The sequence below is a fragment of the Gopherus flavomarginatus genome, chromosome 7 (assembly GCF_025201925.1).
Source record: "Gopherus flavomarginatus isolate rGopFla2 chromosome 7, rGopFla2.mat.asm, whole genome shotgun sequence".
Lineage (NCBI taxonomy): Eukaryota > Metazoa > Chordata > Testudines > Testudinidae > Gopherus > Gopherus flavomarginatus.
In genome coordinates this window covers 109,077,725-109,094,968 of record NC_066623.1, presented here as the reverse complement: position 1 = coordinate 109,094,968, position 17,244 = coordinate 109,077,725, and the positions used below count along the sequence as shown (strand labels likewise).

The following is a 17,244-nucleotide window of genomic DNA, read 5'->3' as shown; positions in this document are numbered from 1 at the left end:
TAGGATTTATAGGGTCCTACACAGCATTGTTAAACTGGTGCCCCTATGCCCGACTTGCTCTTAGCAACACAAACATAAGTTTACAGTATTGGAAAACTTGCCACATGTACTTTATTAAAACCAGTTTAAACAAATGAAGCACACTATAATGCTGATGGACTGTACTTGCACTAAAAAGTAGCGTTGTAAAAAAAATTCTGATTTATTCACAGAATGATGTGGAGAGTCACGGTTCCCAGCAGAGACCTGACTCTCAGACCCTCTCCTTTCTGCCTAGTAAGGAGACTGCAGTGCACCCTGGGTGTGCGGGAGCCATCCTGCTCTTACTTGCTGTCCCACTCATAGGCGCAGAGTCTGTGGATGGGCGCTTCAGGGCTGGAGTACACATGGGGAAAATTTAGTGAATGCAGAGCACCCACTGGAGCCAAGCTCCCCTCTCTGTCTCTCCCCCTCTCGTGCTCTGGCAGCCCCATGCTTACCAACTCCTCCCCCACCCTCCCAGCGCTTCTGGAGTGCTGGGAACAGCTGATTTGTGGCATTCAAGCTCCGTGAGAGAGAGGGAGGAGTGGGGATGGGGCATGCTCAAGGGAGGAGGAGGGGAAGAGGTGGGGCAGAGGTGGAGCAGGGGTGGGAAGAGGTGGAGTGGTCGGCGGGGCCCGGAGCAGAGGTGGGGGTTGAGCACCCCTCAGCAAGATGATAAATTGGCACCTATGGTCTCGATGGTGCCCCAAATTTTTGGGTGCCCTACAGAGCTGCGTATGCTGCATATGCCTAAAGACGGCCCTGTATACACACACACATGCACAAAAGAGCTATGATCATATGTTATGTAAATAAGCCCATGACACAGATAGAAAAGGCATTTGTCTACTTACTGGGAGAATCTGATATATTTACTGAGATATCAGGACATTAACAACATGGATCACTTAAAATCTATTCCCTAAACATACTTCGTCTTTGGGATGAGTATTAACCAATATGTAGAAATTTACTGTAGTATGCGATAGTAGTCTAGACAAAAGAATCCTCCCTCCACCCCCAGTAGAGAGTTGCGGGGGTAACAAAAGACATTGACACTGTGCAAAATTATTACATACATGTATATATTTCCCTTCTGGTTTATCTGTCTCTATGAAGATGGGCATGGATGCCTGATGAGATTATAATGCTTCTGTTAGCACTGTCACTAGAGCTGGTCAAACATTTTCTGTCCGGACATTTTTCCCTCAGAAAATGGCGACTTTTCTCAACTGACGCACGTTCCTGCAGAAACCTCATTACAAAACAAATCAAAACCAAGTCTTGGCCTTGTGGGAATAGAAGATTTCAGTTTGATATTTCATATTATATGTATAAAATAAATTTAAAAACAAAATTAAAATGTCAGCACTGAAATATTTGGATTGACTCAGAGATAATTTTTTTCTGAAAAATTTAATTTGGCCAAAAATTTCCAAATTCTTTAGTTTTTCTCCAAATAAGAATGAAAGCAAATGTCAAAATTCCAGACATTCCTAGGAAATGGAAATGCCAGTCCTGCTTGGTCTGCTTGTAACTTTTCACAGTGCTTTGTGTGTTCAAAGCATTGTATTTATTATAATCCTCCCCGGAGAGCTCAGGGCTATTATCCTTGCTTCACAGACAGTGAAACTGTGTGTATTTCTACACTTCAGACTGTGGGTGTAATTCCCAGCTCAAAGAGACATAACTGTGCTGGCTCTGTTTGAGCTAGTGCTCTAAAAACAGAAGTGTAATCACAGCAGTGTGAGCCGTCGGAAGGGCTAGCTGCTCCTGGTACATGCCTAATTCTTGAATGGGATCGTATTCAGGGAAGCTAGCTCTTCTTGGATATCATACCATCACGGCTACACAATATTTTTAGCGAGCTATCTCAGTAGAAGCTAGCGCTGTTATGGCTCCTTGAGATAGAGCTGAAGGTGTAAATCCTAAGTGCATATGTACCCCGAGGCACAGAAAGGTGAGGTGAATTGCCCCAGGCTATGTAGCAGGCCAGTGCCAGAGTGGAGATGAGAAACTGGGAACTTGAAATGCTCTGCTCATGTCCTCTTTAGTTCACGCTCCCTTGTAAGGTGGTTTAACCCCATTTCCTATCTGCATCACAATGGCCATTACAACTGGTCCTGACGGCTGAGGCACCATAAATATACACATGCTTAATTTTGCACATGTGACTAACCCCAGGGACTGTTCACAGTTATCAGATTAGCCGCCTGCTTCAGCAGAGAAGCTGAGCGTCAAGTGGACCTGAAGCGTTAGCTGCTCTCTCCCTGTTCGAAGTGATCCCTTTGTTCAGGGCGGAGGCTCATTGGCAGGGTGGTGTGTGGAATCTATCACACTACTGCTGGTGCCAGACTTGGTCTGAAGAGAAACAGAGCCGTTTCCCCCGAGCACGCAAGATTTCACTTCCAGAATGAAAGGTATTTAAAATACAGCAGGTCTGACTCTCTCCTCTCTTACACTGGTGTAAATTAGGAATACATCCATTGAAGACGCTGTAGTTTGGTGTACAGCTAGCAGGAGAGAAGAATGCAAGTGTGATATCTCCAAAATCCCTGGAATAATATTTTAGGCATACCCCAGGTATTTTTCAGATCGTAACTGCTTGGTTTAGAAAGAAATGTCAATAACATAAGAAAAGAATTAGAACAACAAACTTATTAGAAAGCCACAATCCTGTAGCTACTAGCAAAGTGTAGTCAGGATGGGTATTAAAAACGTAGTCCTGAGAAACAAACATAAAAAGAACTGAGATTGCTTTCTGACCTACCGTGTGTTGGGGATAGGTGCCAGTGGTCTCTCTGATATCGTGTTTAGCCGGTAGTAATCCAAGAATGTTCTGGCCACATTTCTCCCTAACTTCATATCTGAGTTTTTAGTTAAGGAACTTCTTTGAAAAGGACTTGGGGATGAGGGGAAACAAGCAGAGTTTAAAGGTAAATTACTGTTGTTTGATGCATGAACAAGTTTTACATTAACCATCCTACAATGCCAAAAGCTTCAGGGCAGGGTCAAAAAAATAACTTATGTCAGCAGCTAAAAGTGAGTGTCTTCTGGTTTGCTTCTCGTTTTCATGGGCAGAATATAGGTTGCATGAAATCATAAAGGGAAAGAAACAGGCCCCTCTGATGTACTTTGCGAATGTCACTGGGATCTCAGCATACTTTCATCTCTCATGAGGGAAAGTAAATACCCAAGAAGTTTAATCAGGCACGGTGCACATTAACTTGCTTCTTCTTGTCCAGGGTATCTTCCTGTGGGAAAATGGCCAGCATCTCAGCAGTACTGCACTTGCCTCCAGGAGCTGAGATCTAGAATTTCATGGCATGAACTCTAAATGGTTCAGAATGCAACCTCAAAGTTCAGAGCTGAAACACTGGCTTGGGCTCATCTTGAGCTGCACACACCTGCTGACCTAGGAAGGAGCTACTGTACTTTGGTTCTGTGGTGTAATTCCTGACCTAGAGACTTGGATTTAAAAACAGAACTGGGAGGTACACACTAGAGACTAATCCTTGGAACTGTGAAGGGGGAGGGCATTGCACAAAATTACCTGTCAGGCCTACTCTGTCTCTAATCACCAGGAATTTCAGTGAATGCCAACCTTAACATTCAGTACTAAGTAGACACTGCGCTATCAGAGGTCCTGTTCATCTTGCTGAGATGTTACAGCAAGGCGACTGCTCTGAGGCTTCACTAATGTGATTGATTTGGTGGAAATTAAACAATCCAGGGTCATTTTCAAAAAACCCCACAAACAAACGGGAACACTGTTGTGCTGGACAATGTTTGCATTGAGTGAAATGCATCCCTGTGCTGAGGGCCCACACAAGGCCTATGCAATTCTCTGGGCTTGCCTTCAACACTGGGTAAATTTCACCCATTATGAATTAAACAGGTTTCACCATCGATGGCTCTGCCATGTGAGATTTGACTGAAGACATAAAGACTGCTATGTTTGCCTATGCAGTCATGAACTGCTAGTATCCAACGAGCACTTGACGATAATCAAAGCCAAAACACTACATATAAAAAAAAATCTAAATTCTACTCTGCAGTATTTTTCAAGGTGTCCATTGGCCAGTGCCAATAACCACTGTTGCAGTGGCAGTTACACAGTATATGAGTTGGGAACCTCACTGTACAGAACCTGGTGAATCTAAATGGACCACAACACTCCTTCCATTTTAGCTGCTCTGTGCCATCTTCCTCTGCCAGTTTAGGAAAATCAATCTATTTCTGTTTTATTTTGTAAAATTATATCAATTAGCTGCTGGTGCTTCCATTAGAAAGAAATTCTGGAATTGCAACATGTCAGAGGGTTTTAAGCCACTTGCATAAAGATGCCAGTTTCTAAATGAAGCTTTTCTTATCCACCCACTCACATTAGGATATCAGAACAAATGAGATTTAGAAATCGGGTTCATGCAGCCTGATCAGAACCCTGTTCATTTTTTTTTTCCAGAAAGGGAAAAAGACCAACTTGGAATAGTCGAAAGTTTTGACTGTGTGACTGGAAGCTGGAAAATGTTATAAACAGATGTGACCCTAAGAGGCTTGGTAAATTAGCTAAGGTCTAGCTGTGGTAGATGACCCTTGATGACTGTTCAGAATTGCAGTCTGGCCAATCCTGGATAGGGTCCCTCCTATATAGTTTTCAGTGCTTTGCCTAGTATTGTTTTAAGTGGCTCCACTACTTCTATTGAAAGTCTGTTTCAAAAGGCTTCCCCAATAGGACTTTAATGCTGATGTTCATCCTACCACTTCACAAGCTGTTGACATCTATACTGTCTATCCTATGGGCTCTGTTATACCACTCAGGACAATCAGAACTATTTATATGCACAGTATAAATCTGGGAGTATGCATGGGATGTGGGGGCGTTACCTATGCGTGTAATAGTCAACCTAGGAGAAAATTCGCATAGCTGCAGTATAAGGTTAGTTTCCTTGCATTCTGGCTACATATTACAGGGCTACTGCCTGTATGTGCATGGAAGTGTGACGTTAGAGAGTCAGAAGATCCTATCACTCCATAGAGGCAGCATCTCTTGGAAAGAATTTTGTCATTGTAGCTGGAATTTGGGGATGGTTGTTTGTTTGTTTTTTAAGATTCTGCAGATGCTGAACTCAAAGCAGCAGCAAAGTTTATGGGTTCCAAGTAGCTGGAGAAAGAAGAAGAGAGGGCTGTTAAACATTTATGGCTTGATTTTATGCTTTCTTTCATTTTGCCTAGCACATTAAAAACACTGAGCAATAACTGGGCCCAGTAAAGTCTCCTGGACATTTTGTCAGGGCTAATGTCTTTAGATTCCTCTGCTAGAATCAGCACCTACCGTCCTCCTCTTTGTCTTTCTTTGTTGTAGGAGCTGTGGTGGTGGGAAGTGCCAGACTGACAGCCCTGGGGAGGGAAGCCCTCTGTTTACACCTACAGAACAGGTGCAGCCTAGGCAACCATCATGCTAGCTTCTCCATGATACCCCTCCATCGTGTTTCAATGGAGAGGTCCATTTTCACAGCTGCCTCTTGTCAGTCTCCATGCCCCATACAGGCTTCTATGTCTTTGCTAAGGCTGCCAACTTAGTGGCATGGATACTGGACTGAGACTTGCAAACACATTCCCTATAGAAACTGTCACAGTTCAGGGCAACTGCACCTGCATTCCCTTGTACAGTACAGCAAGAACGCCCACTCCTGGTTCCCTTGCCGTTACCTCTCTGAGGTAGACACATGTGTCTGTCTCCCTCCTGACCAGGGTATTTGTAGGCTGCACAGTTCCATGATTAAACTGATTTTCCCTGCAAAAGACAGTCTGCCTAAACAGGCCTGCTTGCTTCTCCCCGCAGAGAGAGTACACAGTGTAATTGGTATCAGTTACAAGTAACCATACAGCACTTCCTCTGCAAGTCTATTTTATTCTTAAGGTAAAAAGTTACAAACAATCCTACAACACCTAAACAACTGCATTCTTGATACAATAGACTCCAAAGATATTAAACCTAATTTAGTAAAGTTTAACTTAATAAAGTTTTTCTTAATTCCATAAGGTTTGTCCAGGATATTGCCAATAGACCACTGAATAGCTATCAAATGGGGACAACCTCAAATCACTAATGACCTATCTGGATTCAAACCAGCAAGCTAGAAGTGAAAAGCTGTAGATTCTATACCAGTATCGAGTCACCCAGTCCCTGCCTTGTTTGATGGTCACATCGTTGACAGACTAGATCTTTCTACTTAGGTACTTATATGACCTCCATCAACATATTATCTGAGCAAATATGTAAAAACAAAAATAGCAGTAACAATGTCTCACTCTGTCCCCCTGCCCAGCCTGTAGGAAAATAACCCAATTAGTTCATAGTGTGTATGTGTGTGTGATAAGACCTTTTTGAGGAAAGCTAAAGCAAAGTGATGGCATTTGTTTAGACCAGAAAGCAATGAGGGGCTGGAGTCTGTTCTCACCCCACTGCACAGCAGGAGCACACTAGAGTGAAACCACTGCAAGGGTGAGGAGAATTAACCCCTCCGTTTTTGGCAGAGGTGGGTCATGCAGTTTGCCTATAACAAGAATTGAACTGAAGGCACCTGTACTCAAACAAAACCAAACCCAGATCTTTTCTGATGTTCAAAAACATCTGGATGAACCTCCACCCTCTACCACACAGAATCACAGACAAGTCAGGCCGGAAGGGACATTGAGAAGTCATCAAGTCCAGCCCCCTGTGCTGCGGCAGGACCAAGTAAACCTAGACCATCCCTGGCAGGTGTTTCAAACCTGTTTTTACAAACCTTCAATGATGGGGCTTCCACAGCCTCCTTTAGAAGTCCATTCCGGAGCTTAACTACCCTTATGCTACTATGATACCCTTCAGTTTTGCTCACCTCTGCACTCTCTCGTTCTGACTGGGACTAGAAACTGAGTGCAAAACAAACCCTACCATAAGAAAGACTGTTGTCAGAGTATGCCCAGCCTGAAGGGAAGCAGCATGTTTGGGAAAGTACAGGAGAGGGTCTGTTCTTGCACATTAACTGCCAAATTTTGCACATGCAAGGTGGTCAGATAAGGACATAAACTTTTGGATCCTCATCCGAACCAAGTCGAACGCCCCAGACTTCTTACTATTTATTATTATTCACATTTCTAAGGCACCTACTATTGGAAAAGCGAGGCAACTGAGGCAGTCATCCATTACTAGTTTTCAATCAAGATTTGCTCCTCCGATTGTGCGCCTGCCTGCATAGAACGATTCACAGCAATCACAGCCCCCAGTATTCTGTCTGCATCAGGACGCAATAAAAATCTCCATTTGGAGCCCAGTTAGCAGTACAAGTCATTAGTGGAGAAACTAAGTGTTGCAGCTTTAATAGCTCACTAATCATTTAATAATGTCACTACTGCAGAGCGCGGTGGCACCATCCATCAGCTTTTGTTTTGCTTTTAGAAATTCAGGGTCATTCTATTTCCCAGGGTGTGGATTCTCTTTCTTTCCCCTGTCACGAAGCACAGCAAACTGCTTTAAATAATTAGAAGCAGGACGGCTCCTTCAAGTTTGCATCTCATTTTTATAAGGTCCGATGTCATTTCTTTGGACCAGGAAGCGAAGCTTTGGTGACGAGGAGGATTTGACAAGGGCAAATCAGTTAGCAGCCCCTGTTCGTCTTTGATAAGACCTGTGGGGTCTCTGCCAAGCAGATCACAGTTCTGTTTTTATGTCTCATCTAGAGGACAGCACCTCCATCAGTTTGAAACATTGTGCTGGATTATTAGTTTATGGAATTCATCCAAGTTTAGTCCTCAGCAGGATTTAAAACACTGACCTTCCAGTCCAGAGGCACCACTTACCAGACCTGCGTACGCCTTTGGTTTAGGCAAACACATCTAAGTTACCCTAAAGAAAGGGAAGGGGCACAAAAGGAAAGAAAAATGAGATGCACAAAGAAAGATTAAATCTTTGTAATAGCTCAAATTAGAAATCAGAGGTTTCTTTCTATCAGACAACACTGAATTCTCCAGCAAGTCTCAAGCCACCACAACAAAAATCAAATTGTTTATGAAAAGAGGAAGACATTTTTTGCTTGGTGGGCAGCGAGTGTATTGTCAGCTCCCTATTATCCCAGGAGATATGGATGATGATTTCCTGTACATTTAGAAGCACTCCCATCAATGGATAGAAGCCACTTCTAACTGCCGTTCTGAATGAGGATGCTTATTGGAAATGGCACTAACTGGCTTTAAACCACAGCATTATATCATGCTAGGGTGGATCAGCCCTGGGGTTATAATTAATTAGCACTATTTTCTCCTCCTTTCAGTTGTTCGATCCTGTTGTTTCCATGGAGCTTCAGTGTTGCCGTGGTCTGATCTGATTGCGAGCATAACAGTCAGGGTAGATACAATGATAACAGTGACAAAGAATGGGAGTTTTTGGAGAGATGGTGTCCTGGGAGCTTTTCTTTTCGAGCCATCACCATGTAACACGCATACCTGTGCAAAGCTGAACAGCGAGTGCTGATTTTCTGGGCAAAACAATACATCCTTCCTCGCAAAAAGCTACTTCTGAGATGCATAAAAACTGTGGCTGATCCAGAGACGTAGCGAGCGCCCTCCGTACCCTCTGACCGGAGGGGGCCCCGCAAGGAAGGGGGCCCCTAAAAGTGGCAAAAAAAAATGTAAGGTATAACTAGGTAAGTGACATTTATTGATGCTATTGCACAATCCATGTCGGTTTTACTGACAAAACCGTGAAGTCATTATGATGCATCATAATGCTATTGGCTACATCAGTTGTCTGTCGGTCAGTTTCGAATTTTAGTTGGACCCATTCAAAGAATGTGTATTTGCGTTCAAAATGGCGGTCAGCGGATAAATGTTATTAATTTAGTTGTTTAGTTTTTTATCGTTTCTGCATTGTAAGGGGCCCCGGACATATGTTCGGAGGGGGCCACGTTCTTTGTTGCTACGGCCCTGGGCTGATCATAGGCTTATGCATGTTCTAGTGTATCCAGAAATACATTTAAATCTAATACACAGAAATCATTAGCAATGGGGTAACTTGCTAAAAGGTCAGAGGTTTTGAGGCCTAGCTTCTTCCCATTGATGCTTATGGCAAAACTCCCATTGATCAGTGGGAACAGGCCTGTATTCTTAGGTCAGGGAAAGCACCCTGAAAGCCTCAGATGATTGAATATCTGAACCTCCTGGGTCTGCATATCTCAAACAGGCTTTCTGGTCAGAGTTATGGCACTTTAAACCAAGGCTGGATGTCTCTCTAAGAGATATGGTCTACCTCAGCCACAAGATGTGAGAATTACTGGGTAAGGTTCTCTGGCCTGTGTTATTATGCAGGAGGTCTGACTAGATGATCATAATGGTCCGTTCTAGCTTTAAATTCTATGAATCTATGAACTTCCTGCATCTGGTCCATCTGGACATATCAGAAGAGCTGGCTGTCTCCCAGTATTCCAATACATGATATCACAATAGGTATATTTCCATGTCCTCTGTCTCTGGTTCCAGTCAGGGCCTGAAAGCACAGAGGCTCATGAAAACATAACAGAATGGCAAATTTGGTTCTTCTTTGTTATTCCTCAGATGTGTTTCCTCAGCGATTCCTGGCTGACCTTTGCCTTCTCAGCGTATAGGCAGGAATTATGCACAATCCAACAACATGTATTTTTCTCCTAAGGAAAATCCCTAGTGCTTATGAATTACAGAATCGTTACCATGTACATAAAGTGAGTGAGTAACGCTTAAATCAGTATGTAAATAAATAAATGCAAATACAGCCACAATAATACTGGATGCACAACACGGTGACTAGATAGTTTGACATCTGACTCCACATGTGATTGATCGAAAGGAGAATGATTTTGCAGAAATACTCTATATACACAGGACCTGATTTCTCATAAACACTAATGCCCCTCTAAACTGATCTGACTATGCAAGTTATATTTACACCCAGAGCTGAGCAAACAATTGTTTTTTTCAGTTTGGTGGTTGAACTGAAAAATCCGAAAAAAGAATCATTTGTTTCAAACTGAAATTGGATTTTTTGTTTTTGTTTTTCATTTTTCTCACCAAAACAAAAAAAACATTTGTTTTGGTTGAGGTTTTGCATATTGATTCATAAATAACATTTAGCTTCAAAAATACTGTTTTGAAACAAATTATCAAAAATGTTGGGTTTTGAAAAAGTGCAAACAAAAGGTTTCAACATTTCCAAAATTTTTCAGCTGAAATTATTCACCGAATTTGTGACCAATTTCAGTACCTCAAAAATTGCACTTTTAAGTTAATTGACTATTGGTCGATGAAAAATATCATCCAGTTTTATTTCTGATCAGTTTAAGACTCCTATACACTGTCCCAATGGCATAAAGGGGCCTTATTATCAATGCTAATAAGGCCTACAGTATCAGAACAAATGAGAAAATGTTTCCTCCATCTTGCATGCAGGTTCCTCAGGGAGGTTTATCTGAGGGACCCAGGTAGGAACCACACCTTCAACTGCATATTAACCACCATAAAAAGAGGGTGAGTATTAGCACCATTGAATTTTAATTTCTTATAATGCATGTTGCTCCAACTTCCCTCTAGAAACTGATACACATTATAGTTTTAAGCAAGCTGGCTAAAACCAGAACACTGCAACTTCATTAGTTAACCAAGAATGAATTTGGCCCACTGTACACAGGCTGAGGAGATGAACTCGCATTAAACTCTGGGAATGTGTTCTTATACAGTACCAGGAGATACTAGGGTAAGTCCATTCCAGTTATTTGAAATATTTCCGATCTTTGTATTGTTTAACTCATATCACTTTCCAAATCTGGAAAGAAACCCTTGTGCGATAGCTGATCTCGGCTCTTCACACAGTTACTGAAAATTACAGAGCTGAGTTTGTTTGATACACAGAAGGAAGGGTCGGGGGAGTAAGCAGTTTATGTGAAAATTCCACTTTGGCAATTTTCTTCTCTTCATGACCAGTGTTCTTAAATACCCTGGGGAAGGAGTGGCAAGAAAACTGGAGGCTTTAACAGTTGTTTTATTTCCTACTTCCAGTTAGGTTGGAAATGCAAGAAGAATGGAACAACAATTTCCAGCTCCAAGTGGAATCCCAAAGTACAGAGCAGCAAATGAACACCAACGGAAAACCACATTTTGATCTTTTTCAAGATGCAATTGGTCCATCCCTGATTACACCTTACACACTTTGCAGTATGCTACTGCATTCTTGTTAGACATTCCTCACTTGTGTTTGACAAATAATGCTCATTGTAGTCCAAGTGAAATCAGCTGCATGCTTGACAGCAGAACCACTGCTACTGGCCAACACACCAAAAACAATTTCACAGCTCAGAATCGCTGGGAGATCAAAGAGTCAAAAGTCATAATTGAGCACTGTGGAACATAGGAAAAAATTGACTCTTTCTTTCCCTCCCTGCAGCTTGTGTTTCGGGACAGGGAATAAGTACTAGCACTGACAAGAGTGAGCCCAAGAAGAATAAGAAATATGTGTGTGTGGTGTGGGGGGGAAGGTATTTTTAAAAGGCCTCTTGGATACATTTCGTTTTCAAGCTAAAAATAGGAGAGAGATTGAGATGCACAATGATCCAAGCAATTGTGGCTATTAGGAACAAATGAATTAGTTTGGGGAGGAAGATGATAAATCCTGAATTGTTGACTGCATTCTGGATAGCCTCTGAGCCAGCTACAGGGTAGGACCCGCAGAAGAGAGAATGCTAGGCATATGGCTCACCTCACTGTCCCCTTATGATAAGGAATTTGTTGGAGGGTCAGTAATTGGGAATTTGGAGTTTAGGAATGGGGCAAGAAAAAGGATTAAAGGCTTGATCTAAAGACCGCTGATGTCAATGAGAGCCTTCAGACCCTTAATAGGGTTGGGAGTGTGTCTACGAGAACCAGCACTGAACCATCTGAAACTCACTCATCATTTTCCAGGCTAAGTTCTTTCTCTGAGTGCCAGCTGTGGTGATGGTAGCTAAGGGATGCTTGGGGCAGGGGAGAGCAGGTGTGAAGGTGCAGGCCGTTAGTGACAGTGCCCAGATGCACTTCCTCGGCAGTGCAGAGGCAATCAGAATGCCTCCTGGGCCCAGGACGAAGCATGCTCTGCAAGGACAGGGATTTAGTCTCTTTAATCAAAATGAATCTCAGACCATTTCGAGGTCACGCTTCCCACACAGTGCCTGCCTCAGAACTCCATCCAGGGTGGGGCCCAGCTAAGCTCCCTGATATTTCTCTGCAACTTGTGCTCAAGTGCAAACATTGGGACCATGGATACCCTGGCCTAAGTGCATATGACAATGCAGAGGGCTTCCAGTGCCCTCTCTCCTGCCCTTGTGTGTGACTCTGAGCAGCCTAGCTTTAAAGCTTTCACCTGAAAGAGTGGAAGACAACTACTGATTCCAGTTCTGGTGCTCACTATTCAAAAAGAATGCTGATAAACTGGAGGGATTCAGAGACGACCTGTGAGGAAAGCTTGAAAAAATTGGGTTTGTTTAATCTGGAAAAGAGAAGACTGAGAGGGGACAAGATAACAGTTTTCAAGTACATAAAAGATTGTTACAAGGAGGGAGAAGAATTGTTCTTCTTAACCTCTGAGGACAGGACAAGAGCCAATGGGTATAAGTTGCAGCAAGGGAGGTTTAGATTGGACATTAGGAAATACTTCCTGTCAGGGAGGTTAAGCACTGGAATAAATTGCCTAGGGAGGTTGTGGAATCTCCATCATTGGAGATTTTTAAGAGTAGGTTAGACAAGGACCTGTCAGGAATGGTCTAGATAATACTTAGTCCTGACATGAGTGCAGGGGACTGGACTAGACGACCTCTCAAAGTCCCTTCCAGTCCTATGATTCTAAGAGCCATGAGAATGATTAAAGGGTTGGGAAAACCTGCCTTAAAATGATCGACTTAACGAGCTAAATTTCTCCATCTGTAAAATGGGAATAATGATACTGACCTCCTTTGTAAAGTGCTTTGAGATCCACTGATAAAAAAAAACTAGAAATTAGTTTTATTATTATTTAGCATAACAGACAGGTGGTTAAGGGATGGTCACCATCTCTAAGCCCGTGCATAGGAAACATGAATTTGATAATAAAGAAGATTAGGGTTGCCAACTTTGGTTGGACATATTCCTAAAGGTTTCATCACACAACATAATCTTTAATTAAACCTTAATCTTTAATTCCTGGAGACTCCAGGGCAATCCTGGAGGGCTGACAACCCTAATACAACAACATCCAATGGCTGGAAGTTGATGCTAGACAAATTCAGACTAGAAATAAGGCCTAAAGTTTTCACAGTGAGGCTAATTAACCATTGGAACAATTTACCTAGGATTCTGGCTGATTCTCCATCATGGGAAATTTTAAAATCAAGATCAAATATTTTTCTAAAAAATTGTGCTCCAGTTCAACCAGAGCTATTGGACTTGAAGCAGGAATTAATATAGCAGAGTCCTATGGCCTGTGTTATGCAGGAGGAGAAACTATACGATCATAATGGTCCCATTTGGCTTTAAAATCCATTAATCTATGAAATTGCCTCAATAAAATCAGACTGGTGCCACAGACCTGAAAAGGATACAGAGAAACGGTCATTTGCTGGGTTAAGCCATGAGAAGTTTACTATCTAAGGCTCTGATCCAAAATCCATCAAAGTCAATGGAAAGGTTCCCACTGACTTAAAGGGGTTTTGGAACTGGCCTTCAGCACCAAAGTCACATCAGCACTTGCAGTGGGCACAAAGCACAGGAAGCGAGTTTGTCCTCCGGAACCAGCCGCTGCCAGCAGCATTCACCTTTCAGAGCGTTTCTTCAGAGGAAAAGGATGCTGTATCTTTAACACGACTTACAGTCTCTAAGTAATAATCATGCTTCAGTGTGTTCACCATTTTGGTGGAGCACAGAACAAAACGCTGTGATTTAAAGCCCAGAAATTAGGCATGATGCAGCAAATTCGGATTTATTTATTTCTTTAGTGCAGAAACCCTGGCTACAGGTTATTTACCGCAAATGAGCCTGTTTGGAGGGGGAGGGGAAATACATTGATTGCAAATTCTCAATTAAAACAAGCCGCCTTTTGAAAAGATTGAAGGTTTTATGAAGAGGCTGGAGCAGTCGGCCATAAAGATGAGAACAAAGGGAAAGAAAACTTTATTTTGCGGGAGAAGGAATAAAAAAATGAGAAAAACAATCTCATTACCATTGTCTCCTCAGTTTAGGGTGACCATATGTCCTGTTTTGGCCAGAACAGTCCCTTTTTAAAGCCCTGTCCTGGCCATCCTGACTTTTTTTTGGCAAAACTGTGCATTTGTCCCATTTACTAACTGAGTATCAGTGGAAAGGTTCCATTGACCATCAGTTGGCAAGAGCAAAAGGGACAAATGCCCAGTTTTGCCAAAAAAGTGGGGTGCGACCCCCAGCAGGGTGCAGAGAAACATGCAGGGGGGCAGGGAAGGCCAAGCAGCAACATCAGCCCTGCACAGGAGGGAGGGCTTAGGAGAGCAGGTGGGGCTGGGCCAGGGCCAACCCTGCACAGGCATGCGGCAGGGAATCTTGGGCTGGCCTCAAGCTCAGGATTTAGAGTGGGGCCGCAGGCCGGTCTCGGGTAGCGAGGTCCTTGGACCGGCCCTAGGTGGGCATCAAGAGGGCTCGGGCTGACCCTGGGTGAACAGGCCACAAGAGGGGGGGGTCCTCCAGTTGGCCCCATGCAGGCGAGTGGGGCATCCCCACATGGACAGGTGGCAGGGGGGCTCAGGCTGTCCCCACGCGAGCAGGTTGGAGAGGACGCCTCAGGTTGGCTCAACGTTGGCAGCGGCAAGGCAGGGGATATATATCTGACTTGGTCCCCACCATCAAACTGCTCACTGTACTGCACGAAAGAATGAAAGCAAAGCCAATGTAATAAAACGCATATTAAAAGATAAACACATAAAAAAACAATGAATAATTCCTTTTTCTTTAAAAAACATTAAATAATTATTATGTGGGACCCATTGCAGTGATTCTATCAATGTCTTGGGAAAACGAAGCTTCCAGGGGCTGTTAAAGAGGAAAGGATAAAATTAGATGGATGTCGGGGGGAATGACATGTAAACCTTCAAGCCAATCACTGTTGCCACATTCCAGCCAAGAGGTGGCTGCATTTCAGTGACGGATAAAAGGAATCTTGGTGTATAGTTCCAGAAGTGCTCCGAGATCCTGTGGGATGACAGGCAGCACGGACAAGGGCTGGATTCTCCGCTGAGCTGCATCTTGTACAGTCCTTCCACCGTTGCCAGTGATTATGATTCAGCAGCACTTTACATCCTCTCTGCATGGGTATAAATGACAGCACAGGGGGCACGGCAATGGACTGTCAGCCTCAAAGCAAAGGCACTCCAGACAGAGTGATTTACAACAGTGTAACACCACCAATGTCAGTGGAGTTACTCCAGATTACACTGGGGAAGTGGAGAAGCAAATCACGGGTGTTATTTCTAGTACTGAAGCCACTGTGAGTTTGCCTGAGTGAGGGAAGAGTAAAAACATTTTACAAATCCATTTTGCCCCACAGAAATTGCCTCACGTTATATGACAAGTCCCATTTCCAGATAAATTTAGCATTTTCTGAAACCTTTGATTTTCCCTTTGTTTTACATGTAAGCTGTAATGCAGCGATAAGGTGATTTTATATTATATATATCCCTCCACAAATAGTATTGCTCTGCCTTCTCCTCTGATTGCAATCTCAAAGCCCACGCTAAAAGCCTCCTGAAAGCTATTTACCAAAGCCAGTCTCTAGTTTTATGGTATACCCCCCGGGGAGGGGTGTTGGCAGCATTGGGACTATACCTTTCTCTCTCCAAGGTTACGAGGTTGTGAATGCTATTTCCCACAGAGCATTTAACTCAGACGGGGATGTGGCCTTACAAAATGTCAGATCTAGAGACTGTGGGCTGAGTTCTCTCATTTACACAAGTATAAACCAGGAATATCTCCACTGAAGGGAGTGGCATTACACCAATGTAAAACTGGTGGCAGTCAGAGGAGAATCAGGTCCTTTTAACCTAAAGAGGAGTTTCTAATGCAATCAGCTTTCTGGGTATTAGCAGACATCTGCATTGACTGATGAGATGGCTTTAAAGTCAGTGTATGCCCTTGTGAACAGGGCATTTGTACTAAGATGTCTCTAAACCAACACAATCTGTAGTTAGAAAGGACAACGTGGAGGTAAGATGATTTTTACGGTAAAGCCATAAATGAGACGCTGGATAATGACGAGTTACCAGAGAAGCCTCTGAAAAAAATTCCAGAGGCTTCTCTGGTAACTCGTCATTATCCAGCGTCTCATTTATGGCTTTACCGTAAAAATCATCTTACCTCCACGTTGTCCTTTCTAACTACGAGCCCTGTTATTAACCCTTACTCGTGAGTAACTCCTATGCAATGGATTGGGCGTTCAGACTGAATGAAAAGTGCTGGATGCAAGATTCCAGCGGAGAAGAGGCAGCTGGGACATAAATACTGTGTTTCCTTTAAAGAATGCTTTTTGGAGTTAATGAATTTTGGTGGAAAGTTGGACACTGGTGTGCCCAGACCATGGTCTATCATGGTTACTAATATTGCCTCATTGTTTCCTTGTACTCCCCCTCTGTCGGTATCTATCTGTTTTCACTTGTCTTATACTTAGACTATAAGGTCTTTGTATAGTACAATGGGGTCCTGATCAATGACTGAGGCCCAAGGTGATGTGGGAATATAAATAACTGCTCCTAATAATGATGTCAGGAAGCTTATTTCCCTGTATTTATCAACCAAACAAGTTCAATGGCAGTGCAGGCTTTCATACACTGCCCCCTTGCTGTGCCTCAAACACTGGCCTGGAGGGGCCTCCTCTACAGGATAGCTCAGTCCTTGGGGCCTCTTCTACTGCCAGGAAGACATTTGTAAGGTATCAGCAGTGGTTTTGTAGCAAGGACGCCGATCCACTGGGAACTGGACTGAGACTGAGATGTGCTTTTTGGGTAGAACTTGGGTCCTCTCCCTGCACAGGTATACAAACGGCAGCATCTGAGCCACAGCAACCAGAATTTTTGCTGCATGGCCCCCAGAATGGGAAATGTTTTCACAAACTTGTTTCAAACTGGCAGTTTAGAGTCTTTGGTCCAGATCCTCAGATGCCCCCACAAGGAAGAAGCAGAGTTTTGTGGG

The 17,244-nt window shown here is 43.2% G+C and overlaps 1 protein-coding gene and 1 long non-coding RNA gene across 3 annotated transcripts in view; one reads left to right on the top strand and one right to left on the bottom strand.

The window, feature by feature from the left end:
- The window catches only part of AGBL4 (AGBL carboxypeptidase 4), a 1,420,515-nt gene that overhangs the window by 20,778 nt on the left and 1,382,493 nt on the right, over positions 1–17,244 (bottom strand). For both annotated transcript variants that reach the window (XM_050961715.1, XM_050961716.1), the window contains one exon: positions 2,792–2,888. In XM_050961715.1, the coding sequence (XP_050817672.1) occupies positions 2,792–2,888 (97 nt within the window). The remainder of the gene's footprint in view (positions 1–2,791; positions 2,889–17,244) is intronic.
- LOC127055127 (uncharacterized) lies at positions 9,625–12,903 on the top strand. Its single transcript, XR_007775413.1, has 3 exons — positions 9,625–9,762; positions 10,483–10,560; positions 11,089–12,903. It is a non-coding gene; the product is annotated as an uncharacterized LOC127055127 (long non-coding RNA).